Source organism: Lipotes vexillifer, unplaced genomic scaffold (genome assembly GCF_000442215.2).
Source record: "Lipotes vexillifer unplaced genomic scaffold, Lipotes_vexillifer_v1.1 scaffold951, whole genome shotgun sequence".
In the NCBI taxonomy this organism is placed as follows: domain Eukaryota; kingdom Metazoa; phylum Chordata; class Mammalia; order Artiodactyla; family Lipotidae; genus Lipotes; species Lipotes vexillifer.
Window position 1 is genome coordinate 1,280,128 of NW_006793664.1, and position 20,600 is coordinate 1,300,727.

The 20,600-nt window shown below is 36.8% G+C and overlaps 2 protein-coding genes across 2 annotated transcripts in view; one reads left to right on the plus strand and one right to left on the minus strand.

Annotated features, from left to right (window-relative positions):
* The window catches only part of PRIMPOL (primase and DNA directed polymerase), a 35,333-nt gene extending 21,069 nt beyond the window's left edge, over window positions 1–14,264 (plus strand). The window contains exons 6-12 of the mRNA XM_007466519.1: window positions 1,629–1,791; window positions 3,568–3,653; window positions 5,645–5,734; window positions 5,809–5,917; window positions 10,724–10,806; window positions 10,882–10,928; window positions 13,864–14,264. Of these exons, the coding sequence (XP_007466581.1) occupies window positions 1,629–1,791; window positions 3,568–3,653; window positions 5,645–5,734; window positions 5,809–5,917; window positions 10,724–10,806; window positions 10,882–10,928; window positions 13,864–14,109 (824 nt within the window). The 3' untranslated portion in view covers window positions 14,110–14,264. The remainder of the gene's footprint in view (window positions 1–1,628; window positions 1,792–3,567; window positions 3,654–5,644; window positions 5,735–5,808; window positions 5,918–10,723; window positions 10,807–10,881; window positions 10,929–13,863) is intronic.
* Window positions 14,265–14,677: 413 nt separating this feature from the next.
* Window positions 14,678–20,600, minus strand: part of CENPU (centromere protein U) — a 29,670-nt gene continuing 23,747 nt past the window's right edge. The window contains exons 12-13 of the mRNA XM_007466520.1: window positions 19,337–19,493; window positions 14,678–14,862 (exon numbers count right to left, since the gene is read on the minus strand). Of these exons, the coding sequence (XP_007466582.1) occupies window positions 14,749–14,862; window positions 19,337–19,493 (271 nt within the window). The 3' untranslated portion in view covers window positions 14,678–14,748. The remainder of the gene's footprint in view (window positions 14,863–19,336; window positions 19,494–20,600) is intronic.

Here is a 20,600-nt window from a genome sequence, read left to right on the forward strand (position 1 = left end):
ACGCGGATCTCTCACTGTTGTGGCCTCTCCCATTGTGAAGCACAGGCTCCGGGCGCACAGGCCCAGCGGCCATGGCTCATGGGCCTAGCTGCTCCATGGCATGTGGGATCTTCCCAGACTGGGGCACGAACCCGTGTCCCCTGCATCGGCAGGCAGACTCTCAACCACTGTGCCACCAGGGAAGCCCCCTATTATATTTTTAATAGCTCCTAGTAACTGAGTGTGTGCCAAGACCAGTCAGTGCCCCAAAGGGGAGGATCTCAGTCAGCACCTAGATTCAAGCTGATTGGAAGCCAGACCTTCAGGCAGCAGCTTTTAAAGAATGCAAATATATACACTCCTGTGGGACCACAAGCCTAAGCCCTGCTAGTCAGGCTAGAGCCAGGCAGTCTGGCTGGGCAGGAGTCGCAAAATTTGGGGCTCCAGATGAGTGTATAAGCTCCTTTCTGAGAGATACTGGTGAGCTGTAGTGAGGTGGAGGGAGAGTGCCAAGATGGTGTCCCCTGGCCTCCGTTCCCTAAGAGCCCCTAAGCTCCAGGACAAGCAAATAGGCCTCTTTGTTAGAAAGACTGGGGGTGTGTTTAAGTCTGCTGTCTGTGCAGTACTCTGGGAGTGGTAGTCTACCAAGAGCTGTCTCTCTGATTGTTACAGCTCCATGGGACCCAGGATCACAAGCTTCCCTAACCTCTAGAGCCAGGAGATCAAGGGGTATCTGAATGGTAGCCACAGAAACTGTGTCACCAGCTGTGAAAACCAGGGCAGCAGATGTGTGTAGAAGCTCCCCTCTGGGAGCTACTGGCACTCTGGATCATGGCAGAGGGAGAGCACAAAGATGGCACCCACTGCTGGAGCAAGGCAGAGGGGTGGTATGAAGACCTGCTGATAAAGTAAAAAAGAAAGATGGCTCCCTCCAGCTTTAGCAAGGCAGAAGGAGAGCAGGAAGGAGGTACCCACCAGCCTCCATCCTTAGAGAATATCCCAACAGGACCTTGCCCCTCAGACCAGTGCTTTAAAGTTAGTAAATGAGTCTCTTTCACATAACGAATGGGCACTTTTCAGTGGGCTGCTTCTGCACTTGACCCTGGGGCAGGTGAGTCTGCATGTGAGCCCTTTTAAGAGCCGTTTTCAGTTTTCATGGCCCTGTGGGGCTTGTGGGTGTGAGCCAAGTTGGTCTTCAAATCCAGGTGTTTGGAGGGCTCATCTCTCAGCTGCTGGTCTTAAAAGTTGGGGTGCCTGATGTGGGGTATGAACCCTGTACGCCTTGGGGAGAAGTTCCTTGTTTGCGTTCCCTTCTGACTGTGTGCTGCCGTGCCTGGGGTGGGGTTTATGGTGAGAGTGCCTCTCAGCCTTTCCTATCTGCTTCCGTGTGAGTTCTGTCTCGTTTGTCTGATGTGAAGGGGCCATTCCGGTTTTCAGATTTTTTTCCCACAGGAAATTGTTCCATGTATAGCTGTAGATTCAGTGTGTCCCTGGGAGAAGGTGAGTTCAGGATCTTCCTACGTCACCATCTTGAACCACAACCAGGTGTTTTTTCTAATAATACTATACAGAATTAACTTAATTTGCTGACTATAAAAACAAATCACTGAAAACATGCATTCATATTGTTTTATTAATTTTTGATATAGGAGTTTATACAAGAAATAGAAACTTTCGACTGTATAAATCATCAAAAATAGGAAAGTATGTGCCTTTGGAGGTTGCTGAAGATAACAAATTTTATCCTGTACAATCGAAGAATATTTCCAAAGAAAATCAATATTTCCTCTCTGCTTTGGTCAGCAATGTCAGGTATACAGGAAGAATTAAATCATTGTGTGTTCATGAATATTTATTAAGCAGTGAATGGCACTGTATATTACTAAAATGTGAATTATATAAATTTTTTATATCTTGAGTAAAAGAAAGTCATTTCTTAAAATTCTACGTTAACTGTTCTTTTTTGTCCATTAACTAAATAATAATAGTAAAAGTTATTTTTTAACCATTTTTCTCTTTACATCCTTTTATGATTATAGTTGATATATTTTCCAGTTTTTTAAAATGACTATTCTATAAAAATGAAAAATGACTTGTATTTGGAAATGTAATTACTGTTAACATTTAATTTTCTTTTTATATATGCACATACAGAAATATAATTTACATAGCTCCTTCATTTAAAACATATTTCTTGAGATCATTATTTATATTGTTATGTCACCTGTTTTATCCACTCAACATTATGTCATGAATATTTGTCAAGTTAATAATTACCAACAGTAAATTGTAAATAAAATTGTTGATGTCTATATAATTTTCCATTATACTGATATACTCTATTGTCAGTTCTGTTACTGAACATTTAAATTCCCATGTTTTGATCATTTTTAAAAATTGTGAAAGACATCTTTCAACAGAAATATATGCCTTTATTCCCCTTCACTCTGGGCTGGCAACTTTTGTTAGTGTAGGACATGTGGTTAAAGATCAGGCTAAATCGCCTCGCTGAATTAACTTGTTCTGATTCTTCTCCTTTTTGCCTTTCCTACATATAAGTTTAAAGAGAAATTCCATAGAGATAAAGTTTAATAAAAATACTTAAAATACACTGCCATAGGGCAAGTTGTGTCCAAATGTCGATTTGATAGCAGTTACTCAGGAGGGTGGGAAGATGTGTTGTTTTTCTCTATATACTTACGAACTATTTGAGTTTTCATAACAAATCTTAGAAGTAACATCAAAGTCTTAGTTTCTTTACCTTTAAAATGGAAATAATATTAACATCTATTTCATGGAGTTGTGAGGATTAAATAAGAGCTGTATGTGCTTACACCAGTGCCTGGCAGGCACATGGTCTCTGCTCAATAAATGTTAATTATTTGTCATATCTGAGATTCTAGAGGTAGCGTGGTCCTAAAAATTACATGATTTTTGCTCCCCACTGTTGCTGGCACCAGAATAATGTCACATTTTGTCATGTATGGGAAAAGCAACACAGTTGGTCTCTAATAACAGCCTGAAGTACAGGTAATCTCCTGATTACCAAATCTCATTTCTTTTGTAGTTTCAATATTAATTTTACAGAAGTGGAAAGTTCTTCTGCTGAGTAGAGTTATCTTAATTGTCATTTGTGTATCCAACTAAATATCAGGTATTTTTCTTCCTGAAATAAAGGCTAAATTCTTTATGGTTATGAATGTATTTTTGCTTTCAGTTAATTTTAATCTATTTTCCCTTTGATTTCATCCCTCTTTTTTCTTCCTATTATCCAGACTTTGTTAACATAAATTTCAAAGGCTCTGTATGTTTGGGGAATAGTTCATTCTGCAGCTTCAGCAGTCCTAGAGTCTTCTGATTTACTCTGTAGTAGAGGAAAGCATCAGTTTCAAATGATCACCAAACTACTGTTTTTTTGTATGGGTTGGATTGGTGCTTTTGTAGGCAAATGTGGCATAAATATCCTAGAACAGTTATCTGTTGAACAAAGGATTTTATTATGAAACTATTTGAAATTGTGTCCTTTCGGTAGACACACGTCTCTTTAATTCTAATGTTACTTTTTGTTGTACATATTTTCTTCTTTAGATTCTCAGATACTTTACGAATTCTGACATGTGACATATCTCAAAATAAACAACGAGTTGAGTATTTTAACCATACCAGTACTTCAGGTAATTTTAAGAAAACAATTTCCTATGAAAATTTAAGGATGCAAAATTTATTTTGCTTATAAATCTTAAGTATTCATATGTACTGATCCTTCAGAACAACTGGGTTTCTATCCAAAATGGAAAAAGTATAAAAATTGATGTATTTTAAAGCTTCTTTACTAATTTTCATTTTATGGTGTTTTGGGGAAAAATATGAAAATGTAGATTGTTTATATAAAATAAACACATATTAAAATGAAAAAACAAAGTTCTCTTCACCCCTCTGTCCACAATCAAAGATGGGTAACCACTGTTAATAACTGCCTATTGAACCCAGCAGAGCTTTTAGTATATTTCCTGTATACGGAGAGCTTATGCATTCTTTTTTTTTTTTTTTTTTTTTTTTTTGGGGTACGCGGGCCTCTCACTGTTGTGGCCTCTCCCGTTGCGGAGCACAGGCTCTGGACGCACAGGCTCAGCAGCCGTGGCTCACGGGCCCAGCCGTTCCGTGGCATGTGGGATCTTCCCGGACCAGGGCACGAACCCGTGTCCCCTGCATCAGCAGGCAGTCTCAACCACTGTGCCACCAGGGAAGCCCTGCATTCTTTTAATGGCCATATAATTTTTCACAAAATCTATGTGTTCTTCATTCCTATACTGAAGAAAATATAGATCTTTTTTTAAGATATATATAAACTCTCCAGTAAATATTTTTATACACATATTTTGGGCTATCATTATTTATAGTAGTGAAACTGAAAATTTAAATGTACAGCAAAATGGGATTGGTTATATACTGTAAAATACTCTGTAGCCATTTGATTTAAATTTATAAAGCCTATATAATATGAAAAATGCCCATTTATGATGTTAAGACTCAAAATTATATGTGAGGTATGATCACAGGTTTATTTTAAAAATATGGATAACATTTTCTTATGTTTATTTTCCTCTGGTTGTTTAACAGTTATTTCTAGACATTCCTCTCATTTCTGCTGTAATATATTTTCCAAAATTTCTTAAATTATGTGTACTATTTTTGTAAGTGAAATCGGGCTTTATTTTAAGAAGAGTATTCTGTCTTTAAATTTAAGTAAGATTTTAAATAAATTTTTAATTATTCCATTAGAGTCGTAGAAAATATAATGAATGTCAGTGCTCTACAGCTAAAGAGCACTGGAGAACACACCTGTGGTAAGCTGAGTGTATTACTGGTCACCACGGTGGAGAATGCACACCATAGGAAACTGAGGGCATCTCAGTAAAAGTGTGTTAGAAAGGACTTATAGATGATTCAGGCTTGAGTTAGATGCTTTTGAAGTCTCCAAGGAAGTGTGTTTGTTTTGAATTGGGTGTTGTCAGTGACAAATTTTATGATTAAATATCTTGATAAATCTTATCTAGAAGGAAGGCCGACTACAGAGAGACTAAAGCTACAATTGGCAAAGAAGGAGAAGCTACTTACATTAGACAAGATAGGTGGGCGCTTGGTCATTTTTGTGGTTTGGAAAATGTTCATGTTTTGTCTGTGTTCACACGATTACAGAGTGGCGTTCATTTTTTTCTTGAATCATCATGGCCACAGAGTGACCTTACCTGATGTTGAAGTTGTGTGAAATAGTTTATGATTAATAGGAGAACACCAGGGCTGAGCTGTGAGTCCCCAGCTAGCTTGTAGCAACACCAAGACCTCAATGATAATACTAGTACAGCTCCTGGATGCAAGGGACTGCTTTTCTCTTTATCAGAATGAAGCAAGCAACTGAAGTGATACTAAATGCTTTTTATGCGAATTAGCTAAAATTTGATTTAATTGAGAGGTCTGAATTTTACCTGCTTCCTTGTAAGAATCCATGACTGACTAAAAGACAAATTGCAGAGAAGGCCAAAAAAACCCAAAACGAACTGGCAGGGGCAGGTTGCAAAACCCATAGTTGTACTAAACAACTTAAAATTTAACTCCTCATGTTTTAGCCATTATGATTTATAATTAATTTTTATTTTTGTTGCAGTAGAAACCATTGAAGGTTTTCAGTGTTCACCTTACCCTGAAATTGATCAATTTGTTCTCTTGTTGGTGAATAAAAATGGCATTAAAGGAGGTAAACAGTCTTATTCTTATTAACTGTTATATGATACAATAATGATATCTTTAGAAACATTATTTGTGGTTCAGGAATCCGGCGCTGGAACTACTTTTTCCCAGAGGAATTATTGGTTTATGATATTTGTAAATACCGCTGGTGTGAAAACATTGGAAGAGCCCACAAGAGTAATAATATCATGTAAGTAATATTGTTTGTTAATGAGTTCTGTGTGTTTAACCAGTATATAATTTTAAATGTTTATAATTTTAAAAGCTGAGAATATAAAAGTGATTTTGTTGTAATAGATTTAGTTGTAATTCAATTTATATTTTATTTGGTTTGTGGGATTTTTTTTAGGAGTTTATTAATTTATTTTTGCTGTGTTGGGTCTTCGTTTCTGTGCGAGGGCTTTCTCTAGTTGTGGCAAGCGGGGGCCACTCTTCATCACGGTGCGCAGGCCTCTCACTATCGCGGCCTCTCGTTGCGGAGCACAGGCTCCAGACGCGCAGGCGCAGTAGTTGTGGCTCATGGGCCTAGTTGCTCTGCGGCATATGGGATCCTCCCAGACCATGGCTCGAACCCGTATCCCCTGCATTAGCAGGCAGATTCCCAACCACTGCGCCACCAGGGAAGCCCTGGTTTGTGTTTTTTAATATTTGAGTTTATTACCTTGCCTCTAGCACATATCTTTATTTGTACTTTATTTGGTAAAATAATCCCTTAAATAGTAAAATCTTGAGGAAACTAAAGTAGAATTAAGTGGGGCTAGAAAGAAATGAGAGGTAGTATGGCCCTTGACACCTATGGAGTCTAAATCAAAAGTGAGCAAATTTGGAGGAAGCTGCTCCGTCAGTGTTTAAGAATTGGAGTTAAGGTTATGTTAACATGTTCAAGACAAAGAATGGTATAGAAGGGAACCAGTATTTATTGGGTGCTTGCTGTATATGCCAGGCCCTGTTTTTAGAGTTTTCTTTTAAATGCCCCTGGCAAAAGGAGAGGAAGTAAAGGAAGAAGTAAAACCATAAGAATTTTAAATCATATAAGGAAATATTTAGAATAGGGATAAAATAGAAACCCAGTAGTTATCATTTATGATGTGAGGAAATTTTGCTATGTTTTAATACATAATGTCAAAGCTCAGACTTTGATATATCAAGCTTTTATAGCACATGGGCCAGATATGAGAAAATGATCATGAAGCTTTTGTTAGAAAGCCGGGAAGTATCTTAGATATTATTATTCAGTGCTATACTATATATGTAGATTAATTCAGTAAAGAAAAAAAAACTTTAAAAACTATATGCTCAGTGCAGAAAGCTATAACAGAAAAACACAAAAGACCACCCATAGTCCCAGAACCAGTAATAACTATGGTTAAGATTTTGGTGTATCTTTCTAGTCTTTTTTCTATGCATGAAAGTTTGCCAGAAAATCATTATCATACAATGATCATCTTTTAACTTCTTGAGATACTCAGGTTGCTATATATTTCTTTCTGAAGAATTACCAGGTTGTATTATATATCCACAGTGTATTCTTTCTCTTAACTGTGAGATACATCATATATATATAAGTGTGTATTGATATATGTACATTTTAAGAACTAATACTAAAACGATAACTTGCCATATCTGTCACTCACCATAAGAAACAAAATTTATCCAAACCTCAGAAGTACCTTGTGGGCCCAGCCCCCGTTTGTTTAGAGATTATAGCTATTATCCTGGATTTTGTGTTAATCTTTCCCTTGCTTCTCTTTATGGTTTTTCCATATATATTTGTATCTCCAAACAGTATATTATTTCATTTTACATTTTTTTGAATTTTAGGTAAATTGCATCCTTTGACTTGCTTTTTTGGTCAACATTGTATTTGTGAGGTTCATCCATACTATACTGCAGCATGTAGCTGTTGCTTATTCTTGTTTTCATCATTGTATATAGTGTCATTATACAAATATAAATATACCAGGTCATCTATTGTCCTATTATGGACATTTGGCTTGCTGCTATAAACGGTGAAGCTACAAATAGTCTTGTATATATCACTCAGTGCACATATGCAAGTTTTTCAAAATATTTCCAGAACTAGAACTGCTGTGTCATAGAATATGCACATATTTAATTTTATTAGATAAATTATTTTTCCAAATGGTCACGCTACTTTACACTCCCACCAGCAGTGTTTTCAGATTTTGTACTGATCCATATTCTTACCTTTATTATTGTTAGATTTAAAAAATTTGTTTTGCTAATCTGGTGAGTTTAAGTTAAAATGGTATTGAATTTCCCTGATTACTAACAAATTTGAGGATTGGACTGTCAAACCTCACTCATAGAAATCCGAGATCTTACCCAATGAAAAGCTTTACTAGTAGCTTTAAAGATATAAGGAAGCAAAGGCACAGGTGAAGCAGAGTGAGCCCTGGGACATCTGGGACGGTGACCCGGGTCCTTCCTGCACTGGATGCTTTTCTCTAACTCAGGTTGAAAGCTGAGGCAGAAGTGAGCAGTCACTGTACACAGCAGGCAGCATTAAGGTTATGAAACATCTGTTTTATATTCATAGTTACAGAGCATGTGTGACATGTCCAGGGAACCATGCCTCGTAAATCCACAGACTCTAGGTTTGTTTACCATATGCAGAAACATCCTGCGAAGAACATTCTGCGTAGATAAGGACTCTCAACTTAGCAAATTGCCATTGGTCCCCAGACTTTCTCAGTTACGTTGCCCTTAGTATCGTAATAATTTTTTCACATTGCTCCAAGGACAAAAGAAATACCTAACAGTTTGTTTATTAATCAGTTTCAAGCAACTTAGTATTTGTCCTAATAATTTAGTAGCTCTTTGAAAAAAACTTTATCAATTGAAAGAAAATATTTGTATTTCATTTTTTAAAATTGAGGTATAATTGACAGTACATTAGCTTCAGGTGTACAACATGATTGCAAAATGATCTCCACAATAAGTCTAGTTAACATCCATCACCATGGATAGATGCAGTTACAATTTTGTTTTTTTGTGATGAGAACTTAAGATTTACTCTTAACAATTTCCAAATATGTAATACAGTAGTAGTAAGAACCTCCTTAAATATAATTATTAATGGGATGTGTGTCCTTTTGAGCATTGGATAAACTTAAAACCTTGGAATTAGGCTGGACACTGCCACCCTCACTGTCACGTCTCATTCCACATTTGTGGTACTTTTCCATCACAGCCACCACCAAAAAACCCAGCTCTACAAAGATAGGACATCACTGAAAGGAATGAAGAAAGGTGATAGATATATTGAAGCTATGAATTACAAGCAAGTAATTTGCGGGGTGCTTGACAGATGTGGTATCACCGTTTCCCTAGAAAGATAAATATCCTACGTCACTCTGGGGCACTTTGGTGTATAGTTTGGGAACTGTAGCATTAGTCTGTTTATTAGGAAGTCTATTGGAATGTTTATGGGGCCATTAGACTGGGTTGCCAGCATTTTTCTCTCCTTGGTAAATGTCCCAATACCACATAGACTGTTAACCATTCTATGTTTCCTTTTCTGTGAAATGTGGGAAGATTTTAAACTACTTAAATTAAAAAAAAAATTTTTAGTGGTTATAGGATTGTTTGGGTTTTCTGTAAGTTTAAGTTTGCTTGGTTTGGTATATTCTTATCTAGTACTTTGTCTCTTCTACCAAAATTTTCAACATTATTGGAAAAAGTTCATAATAGTACATTTTTAGTATATTTTGCATTTGTAGTTATATCCCAGTTTCTAATAACATGTCTTTACCTTTTTTTTGTTTAATCTTGAAAGAATTTCATTAGTCTTCACATTTTGTCCTTGTTGATTTTTCTAAATTTTTGTTCTTTATTACTTCCTGCCTTTCAATTTATTAAAGTTTATTCTGTTACTTCTCGAAGTAAGTTGTTTAGCCATTTTTTTTGTAAATAAGCTTTTAGGATTCTAAATTTCTTTTTAAAGATCACTTTGGCTCTGTTTCACATATTTTATTTATGTATTTTGGGGGGCGGTGCCCACCATGCGTCTTGTGGGATCGTAGTTCCCTGACCAGGGATTGAACCTGGGCCCTCGGCAGTGACAGTGTGGAATCCTAACCACTGGACTGCCAGGGAATTCCCCTCACATATTTTAATATGTAATTTCAGTTCCATTCAGTTCTAAGCATATTCTAATTTCCATCATGGTTTTTCCTTGAGTCATTTGGTTATTAAGAAAAATGTTTTAGGGCTCCCCTAGTGGTGCAGTGGTTGAGAGTCCGCCTGCCGATGCAGGGGACACGGGTTTGTGCCCCGGTCCGGGAAGATCCCACATGCCGCGGAGCGGCTGGGCCCGTGAGCCATGGCCGCTGAACCTGCGCGTCTGGAGCCTGTGCTCCACAACGGGAGAGGCAACAGTGAGAGGCCCACGTACTGCAGAAAAAAAAAAAAAAAAAAAAGTTTTAAATTTCTGAGTTTTAGTTAGCTATCTTCTTGTTGCTTGTTTCTAAATAATTTGCTTTGTGATCAGAGAATGTGTTGTGTGAATGAATACTTTTAAATTTGATGATTCATGTTGTACCTAGCATAGTCAATTTTTATAATTGTTTTAAATTCTCAAATTTTTGATATCCTGAGTTTTGGGGAGTTGTTTGGTATCAATTATGAAAAGAATAGTTTTTTTAAAATCTTGATTTATGGTTGAAGATTTGTTTACCCTTGGTTGGTTTTGCTCACATATTTCGAGGTTCTCTTATTTGGTGGATAGAAGTTGGGAATTGTATATTCCTGGGAGGAACTTTTGTCAGTATGTAATTTTTGCCCAGAAGTTCATCTTCTGTGGTACTTTTGGCAACCATGGTTTGCCAAGTAAGTGTCTATTTTCATCCTTTTACTTTTTAACTTTTCTCCATCTCTAAGTCTTAGGCATATCTCTTGTAAATGGCATGTAGCTGAATTGTTTTCTATCAAGTCTAGATAGTAAATAATTTTTTCTTCTTTTTTTAATGTAAAGGATTTTGGTTGACCTGAAAAATGAAGTTTGGTATCAAAAATGTCATGACCCTATATGTAAAGCAGAAAACTTCAAATCTGACTGTGAGTTACTAATTTTTACATTTACCACAAAGTAAAAATTAGATATTTATATAATAGTTCTACTGTTTTATTCAGGTTTCCCATTACCTGCTGAAGTGCGTCTCCTGTTTCTTCTCAAAGAGGTAAGTGCAGTTTTTAGTTTCCTTCTCATTACTAACTAATTCTTGGCACAATGGTAAATGAGCTAATGGTGTCCAGATACTGTTTAAACACCCTGTTCTGTACCTTGTTTTCACTTAGGAATATGTTGTAGTGATTGTCTCATCAGCATAAATCTCATAATATGAACCTCATTTTTTCCCACTGCTGCATATGAAATTAATGTAGCTAGCTATTTAACCAGTTTCAGACATTTAATAAATTTCTCATTTTTTGCTTTATGAAGTATAACAAAATATATTGTTTCTTTATAAGAAGAATTTCTAGAAGTAGAACTGTGTCAAAGGGTATATGCATTTTAAATTTTGGTAGATATTACTAGATTGCCAAACCAGTATTTTTCTTTTTAAAACTTTTATTTACCCAAGTAATTTACATTAATGAATGTACACAAACATTAGAAAATACATAAAGCACAAAAGGAAAAAAGCATCGTCACTTATAATTTGACCACGCAGATAACTGATGTAAATATTGTGGTCTGTATCTTCCAGAATTTGTTATCTGTGTACCCTCATGTTTTTTTAGTCATAGTATATGTACTATATTGTAGGCTTTTTTTCCTACTTAAACTATCACAGATATTTTCCATACATATTACCAACTGGTCTCCAAAAAATGACAGGAAATTAGATTTCAGTTTATGGGAGTACCTATTTATTACCCTACACTTGCCAACCTTGCTTGTTTTTTTTTGCCTTTTGATCTCTACCAACCTGGTAGGCATAAAGTGGTATTTCAGGTGTTTTAATTTACACTTATTAATGCAGTTTAATGCCTGTAACTGCCCTCTCCTTTTATATGGGGTCTTATTAATATTTTACAAGAACTTTTCATTAAGTACTCTTTTGTCATGTTATTTTCTAGACTTTTTTAGTGTTTTCCCCCCACATCTATCAGCCTTTTTATAGTGTTACAGTTAAAATGAAAGTAACCTGCTACAAGCTGAATTAGTGCTTGAGTTTACAATCTAGATAATTTGACTGGTACCTATTAAATTTGATTTTAAAAAGTCTCCTGAAAATATTCATACTGCAGTGGTAGAAATCTCATTCTTGATCTGTAGGAGCTGGATATAAAATAGCTGATAGCCAGATTCTCTGGTGAACTAAAGAGATAACCAAGAAAAAAGATTTTAAATTGTGCCTCTAAGAAGAATATTTTTTCCTTGTTCATTTGGAGTGTTATTCTGATGCATGTTTGTGGTTTCAGTGGGTTTCTTAAAACTGATTTTTTTTCCTGCCTATCCAGTAATACCTCAGAAATGCCAAGTTGAAAGTATTTTTGGTGTACAGTATTACCACTGCTTGGATTTAATTTATTTTGTCTTTTTATTTAAAATAACAACAGTAATAATAAACCTATCACTTAGTTTTAATAATTTCATCTGGTTTTAAAAGAAGTTTCAACCTACAAAAATGTTGCAGCAGAACAAGGAACCCTCCTGTACACCCTTCCTCTAGACTTGTTAAACATTTGGCCACACTTGTTTTCTCCCTCTACTGTACACATAACACATCATTTTTTTTTTTTTTTTTTTTTTGCGGTATGTGGGCCTCTCACTGCCGCGGCCTCTCCCACTGCGGAGCACAGGCTCCGGACGAGCAGGCCCAGCGGCCATGGCTCACGGCCCCAGCCGCTCCACGGCACGCGGGACCCTCCCAGACCGGGGCACGAACCCGTATCCCCCGCATCGGCAGGCGGACTCCCAACCACTGCGCCACCAGGGAAGCCCAACACATCATTTTTGATGAATCTTGTCTAGGCATTTCAGGCTGCTATAACAGAGTACCTTAGACTGACTTAAAAACAACAAATTTCTCACAGTTCTGGAGGCTGGTCAGCCCAAGATCAAGGTGCTGGCAGACTCAAGTCAGCTTCCTGGGTCTTTGAGAGCTGTCTTCTCACTGTGTCCTTCCTTGGTAGAAGGGATCACAGAGCGCTCTGTGGATCACAGAGCGCTCTGTGGTCTTTTTTTTTTTTTTTGCGGCACGCGGGCCCCTCAGTGCTGTGGCCTCGCAGGCTCAGCGGCCATGGCCCACGGGCCCAGCCGCTCCATGGCACGAACCCATGTCCGCTGCATCGGCAGGCAGACTCTCAACCACTGTGCCACCAGTTAACCACTGTGCCACCAGGGAAGCCCTCTGTGGTCTTTTATAAGGGGGCACTGATCCCATTCATGAGGGTTCTGCCCTCATGATCTAATCACCTGCCAAAGACCTCACCTCCTAATACTATCACATTGAGGGTTAGGATTTCAACCTCATGAATTGGGGATGGGGGGTACATAAACATTCAGTTCATAACAAATCTCTTCAGAATAAGTTGCAGACATCAAAATCCTTCTTATTCTCCTGCTACATACTTAAGATAAAGAACATTCTTATATACCTACAGTGAAATTATTTCACTCAGGAAATTTCATGTTGATACAATATTATTTAATATACAAATCCACACATACTTTGACAGTTGTCTCAAAACTGTTCTTCATAACTTTTTTCAATCCATGTTAATTTTTAAAATACTTTAAAGATAGAGAAATATGTTAAGATAGCAGATGCATTTTAAAAACCAGTTTGCCTTTAGCTAGACTATCCACTGTTTTTAAAAAATCAGTCTTACCTTTGCTGTAGCCCCATCTGTGTACATTGAAAAGAATGTACCACAGGAACTGCCGGCATTTCTAAATTTGGAGTTTCAAGAGTGTGCCACAAAGGCAGCAACAGTGAGCCCATTCCCCTGGTGACTGTATTGGAGACAGTATCATCCAGTTTTCAATTTAATATCTGTTGAACTGAATAATTCAGTAGAGATCGACTGTATGGTGAAATCATACATTCTCTCTGAATAAGTATTTTCTTCCTACTCTACTCTCCCTCCCCTTTGGAACTAAAGGAAGAGGAGTTTACAACAGATGAAACAAGGGACAATGAAACCAAGAATCCTCATGAACCATCATCTAGTGCATCGTCAAAAGGTACATTTTCTGATGCTGACTGGGATAATGGCATTGATGATGCTTATATCTTGGAGGCTACAGAAGATGCTGAATTGGCAGACGCTGCAGAGAACAGTCTTCTCGGTTATAATGGAATTGATGAAATTCCTGATGAACTAATTACAGAAGTATTACAAGAGTAGCTAATGATGGACACTTACATAACTAGGCTGTAATCTGCTTGAAAAGAGATTTAATAACAAACTAGTAATTTATAAAGCCTGTTGTATCAGCTAAGTTTTATTACTTTGCTTGCTTCCAAATCTTATTTATTGAAGTAAACCAGTTTTATTGAAAATTAGCTCCAGTGTGCTTAAATTCAGTATAAGTCTCCTTATTTGATTAACCAAAGTTATTAGTCTTTGTTCATATCGGCTTAATTTTGCATGTTTATTTCTACAGTAAAACTTTTGTATGTCTCGGGCTGATTAGGTGTCAACATTTTAAAACATTTTGAAACTCATTACTTGACATTAACCAGAAAAATTAACTATTAAAACTACTATACCTAGCCATTTAATTTTAATGACAAAAGTAATATTAAATTCTGGTGACAAGACCATACAACCAGCCTGAACAATTAGACAAGTTTACTTTTTTTAAATGTACCTGAGAATGTTGCTATAACATAACAAAAGAAATATTCAATTCAAATTAATAGTAATAAAGTTTGGGTTTTCTCCCCCCCCATCTCCTTTGTGGAAAAATACATACAGTTTCAGAAGGTAACAGGCAGTAGCATGAGACTAATCTTTATATGTGCACACTTTAGTAGACTGGTCTCATTTCTGGTCAAGGAGCTTCTCTAATTGATAGTTGATATTTTGCAGATGGTTTTCAGCTCCCAAAAGGGGTCTTGCTTTGAATAGCAGAGCTGGAAGGCTGGATGAATCATACTGTTGAGGGAAAATATTCAGAATAACAAATATCAAAAACTTTTAGAACCCTATCCATTTTATGTAGCTCAATGTTATGACCAAATGCCAATATTAATAGAGGTTTCTCTGAATCACTCTTCCTCTCATTTTTTTTGATAAAATTTGTTTTAATTCATTGCCTTAGGACAATTGATAAGGAAGGTTGCAAGGGAACTGCTCTGCAAAGCTTGAGCTAATCATCCCGGGAGATAAATTGGCTCAAAGAATTGTGGCATCTGAATTATTTAAAACAAAATCATCCCTGGGACAGGGTATGACCTGGTTTGGGCAAGTCAGCTAGAGCTCTGTGGGGTCGGCTTGATCTCATGCTCTTTTAAACACAGGAAACCATGTGGAAGATTTACTTTTACTATAAGAACTGATGGAACGAGAACAGCAGGTCCCCCTAAAATTCATCATCTGGAAAAATTACTTACTGGGAAGATCAATAAAGTGTCTTAAAAGTTGCTAATCCAAACTGTCCTTAAGGATTACAGACAAAATTAAATACAAACCCAATGTAAAATAGAAAACAAAGCTCAACTCATGATTTTGAAATAATTAACAAAGCCAAATATCACGATGCAATTTGTATCTAAGGGTGAGTGACTAAAATCACCCGACAGCTGTATCATACTTATGACAGTTTGTTGCTTATGTTTTCAAGGTGATTTTCTTGGAAGTGAAATTAAGCAGAAAAGCTGTCAGACTGACTACCACCCAATAATAATGGAACTTTTTCTAGAATATCACTTACCATATTACTAGGCAATTCAGTTTAACAAGTATTTGAGAGCCTAATGTGTTCAGGCTACCATGGGGCACCTGCTCTCAGGGAGGGTGGGCAAGGGGAAGAACTAACATTTGGTGCTAGATTCTTAGTTTAGAAGAGGTAAGACACATACCCCAGTATCTACACTCTGAAAGCATAACGCACAGCTGCTACAACGGAAGTCCAGAACGCCTGAAGGCTTGCACAGAACAAGACGTTAGTAAGAGTCATGTATTCCAAACAAGGCAGTCACTAAGTCTCAGTTCTCATCAGAGTTATAATGTTCAAATTCAACCAATGCCATTGTTAATTTCTTCTACTAACCAAAATCCCCAACTCCAAATAAGCTTTAGACCAGATAAGTACTGTCAAAAAAAATTAAAAACATTCTGTTTCCAGATCTCTAATATACTGAATATATAAACAAATCTTTATTCTCCTGAGCCTAACTTTTAGATCAGTATCAAAACTGGAAGTGAAGAATAAGCTGTATGTATACATTATATATTTGTATATCATAATTTTATATAAAATATACAAATTTTCCCTATAATTTAAATATTTCTATTAATCTGAGTTGGTTATCATAACAGCAAAGTCTGTAGCAAAAATCAGAACCAACTACAAAGTTTACTAAAACTGAACCAAGCAAGAAACAGGAAATATGAACAGACCAATTACTAGTTACCGAAATTGAATCAGTAATTTAAAATCCCCCAACAACCAAAAGTCCAGCACCAGATGGCTTCACAGGTGAATTTTACCAAACATTTAGAGATGAGTTAATACCTATCCTTCTGAAACTATTTGCAGAGGAAGGAATACTTTTGAATTCATTCTATGAGGCCACCATCACCCTGATACCAAACCAAAACCAAAGATATCTCAAAAAAGTACATGCCAGTATCACTGATGAACAGATGCAAAAATCCTCAATAAAATCTAGCAAACCAAATCCAACAATACATTTTTCAAAGAGTCACACACCCATGATCAAGTGGGACTCATCTCAGGGATCTAAGGATTTTTCAGTATCTACAAGTTAATGTGATATACCTAACAAACTGAAGAATAAAAATAATATCATCTCAGTAGATGCAAAAGAGCTTTTGACAAAATTCAACACCCATTTATGATAAAAACTCTCCAGAAAGTGGGCATAGAGGGAACTTACCTCAACATAATAGAGGCCATATGTGACAAACCCAAATCTAACGCCATACTCAATGGTGAAAAGCTGAAAGCATTCCCTCTAAGATCAAGAACAAGACAAGGATGCCCTCTCTTGCCACTTCTATTCAATGTAGTTTTGGAAGTCCTAGTTACAGCAATCAGAGAAGAAAAAAGAAAAGGAATCCAAACTGGAACAGAAGTAAAACTGTCACTGTTTGCAAATGACATGATACTATACATAGAAAATCCTAAAGACACCACCAGAAAACTACTAGAGCTCATCAGTGAATTTGGTAAAGTTGCAGGATACAAAGTTAATATACAGAAATCTGCTGCATTTCTATACACTATGAAATACAAAGAGAAATTAAGGAAACAATCCCATTTATCATCACATCAAGAAGAATAAAATACCTAGGAATAAACTTACCTAAGGAGGCAAAAGACCTGTACTCTGAAAATTAAGATGCTGATAAAAGAAACTGAAGAGGACACAGGTGGAAAGATATACCCGGTTCTATACCGGATACTATAAAACTCTTTATTAGTATAGTATTTATAGAGGAAAACGTAGGCAGAACACTCTTCAACATAAATTGCAGTGATATCTTTTTGAATCCACCTCCAAGAGTAATGAAAATTTAAAAAATAAACCAATGGGATGTAATTAAACTGAAAAGGTTTTGCACAACAAAGGAAATAATGAACAAAACGAAGACAACCCACAGAATGGGAGAAAATATTTGCAAACAAAGCAACCAACAAGGTATTAATTTCCAAAATATACAAACAGCTCATGCAGCTCAATATCAAAAAAACAACCCAATCAAAAAACGGGCAGAAGATCTAAATAGACATTTCTCCAAAGAAGACATACAGATGGTCAAAAAGCACATGCAAAGATGCTCAACATTGCTAATTATAGAAATGCAAATTAAAAGTACAATGAGGTGTCCCCTCACACTGGTCAGAATGCATCATCAAATAGTCTACAAACAACAAATGCTGGAGAGGGTGTGGACAAAAGGGAACCTTCCTACATGGTTGGTGGGAATGTAAATTGGTACAGCCACTATGGAGAACAGTACGGAGGTTCCTTCAAAAACTAAAAATCGAACTACCAAGTTATCCAGCAATTTCACTCCTGGGCATATATCTGAAGAAAACCATAGGGCTTCCCTGGTGGCACAGTGGTTAAGAATCGCCTGTCCATGCAGGGGACATGGGTTCAAGCCCTGGTCTGGGAAGATCCCACATGCTGCAGAGCAATGAAGCCCGTGCGCCACAAATGAGCCTGCGCTCTACAGCCCATGTGCCACAACTACTGAAGCCTGCACACCTAGAGCCCGTGCCCCGCAACAAGAAAAGCCACAGCAGTGAGAAGCCTGCTCACCGCAACTAGAGAAAGCCCGCGTGCAGCAGTGAAGACCCAGTGCAGCCAAAAATTAATTTTTAAAAAACACCATAATTTGAAAAGATACCCCAGTGTTCACTGCAGCACTATTTACAATAGCCAAGACATGGAAGCAACCTAAATGTCCATCCACAGAGGAATGGATAAAGATGTGGTATATATATACAAAGGAATATTTCTCAGCCATAAAAAAGAATGAAATAATGCCATTTGCAGCAACGTGGATGGACCCAGAGATTATCATACTAAGCGAAGTAAGAGAAAGACAAATGTCATATAAATATATCACTTACATGTGGAATCTAGAAAAATTATACAAATGAACTTATTAACAAAACAGACTCAGACTTCAAAAACAAACTTACGGTTACGAAAGGGGAAAGATGCGGTGGGAAGGGATAAATTAGGAGTTTGGGATTAACATATACATACTACTATATATAAAATAAACAACAAGGACCTACTATATAGCACAGGGAACTATATTCAGTATTTTGTAATAACACAGAAAAGAATATGAAAGATTCTTATATACATATATGTATATAACTGAATCACTGCTGTACACCTGAATCATTGTAAATCAACTATAGTTCAATAAAAAAAAATTTACCACATTTTTCCCTACTACATGCCTTTTTAATATTTCTCAACTTCTAAAATTACACCTACCATTTATAATGGGATAATGGCTAGTTTTTCAGATACAAAAATACTAAAAGTATGAGGTGAACAAAGAACAAGAGGTTGGTCTTTATAACATGTATGAGTGGTCTTACGTTGACAATTACAGTAATAAAGCATAGCTGTTCACTTGAGATGTGTACACAGGATACACTTCCCTTAAAGAAATTCAGTTCTCTGAAGCTTAAAGTATAACATCTTAGTAAAATCAATGTTTCTGGATTTTTCTTTACTCCTCTGGCCTTAATTAATTAACTAAAGAAGTGGTGATAACAAATTTTCACCAATTTATAGAGATGCTTTTTGGGTAGACACCAACACCAACGGCTGCCTCTCCACAGCTCTTGTACTGTAGCATGCAAATGCCCTGTATCTTCTGAAGCACAGTGAAAAGTGAAAACTGAAGTTACCGTTTCCTTTACATTTGGTTCTTCCTCTTGAATATCTGAATAATCTTGATGAAGCTGTTTTAAATTAGACAAGAAATATGCTGCATTCCTAAGGGAAGCTTTTCTCTCCTTAAGTTCATCATACTTTATTCGTAGTTGTTTCAGCTCTGGTTCTAACCTAAAACAAAAAAAAATTTTTCCCGAAAATAAATGACATAAAGTGTAACAACAGCCTAATAAGGTAGATGAGATGGAGTATGTCAGGGTGCTGAGTGAAGCTTTAAAAAAGCAGGGAAGGTGGCCTAGGTGGTCCGAGGTATCTTTGGCTCTGAAATTACAAACATGAACGACTCTGGACTCAATACACAGAAAAGACTCTGAGACCTGATGCACAACGAGTGCTCAGCAATGAAGCCCACAGACGAGTATGCCTGTTATGTCCTAAAACTCATCGAGTCATTTTTAAAGTCTTGGGAACTATTGAATTAAAACATATACTTGGGTAAAGATTTTAGCGCCCCAGGCGGAAGTAGACGGGCATTGCAGTTTAACAGTAAAAGTATGGACAGAAAGCCTTCCCTCTGCCCCTTCCTCTTGCTGAAATTTTGTCCATTTCCAAGGTCTAATAAAACCAGTGGAAAAACACTCTCAGTGCCTGGATGAAATGTGTGACCTTGGGCAACCTGCTTTCTCTCTCTCAGTAGATTATTAGTTTCTTAACCTATAAAATAAAAAGGTATAACTTGGATTTTGTGAACCAATTTATAAAATGGGGAGAGGCTACCATCTTTTATTCTCACAAATGAAGATACAAAAAAAAACACTATGCTCTGATATCATTTTACAAAAGAAAAGTCCTCATAACAGTTCCATACACTGAACAAGTGCTGCATTCTGGAAAACTCACTGTGCCATCTGGGTTGTGGGCAGGAGTGCTCGATTTGGAGCCAGTCAGCAGACACCAGACCGTGGCTCCCTCACTTCCTAGGCGGGTGGCTGAGGGTCAGTTACTGCCTTGTGCCTTAGGTCTTTCACATGTAAAGTTACAATAATGACATACATTTTTCTCTTTCTGTGCCTTTTCAAAATATTATACTTCTCAACTTTTAAAATTCTATCTAGAAAAGGAACAGTAGATCTCAAAGACAGATGAGTCTTCTGTAGTTATCTTATATGGCCAAATAACCTACCTCACAGGGTTACAGCGATGAGTTAGTATGTAAAGCATTTATAGGACAGTGCCCAACACACACAGCTAACACCTTAAAAAGCTTCCTCTCATTAT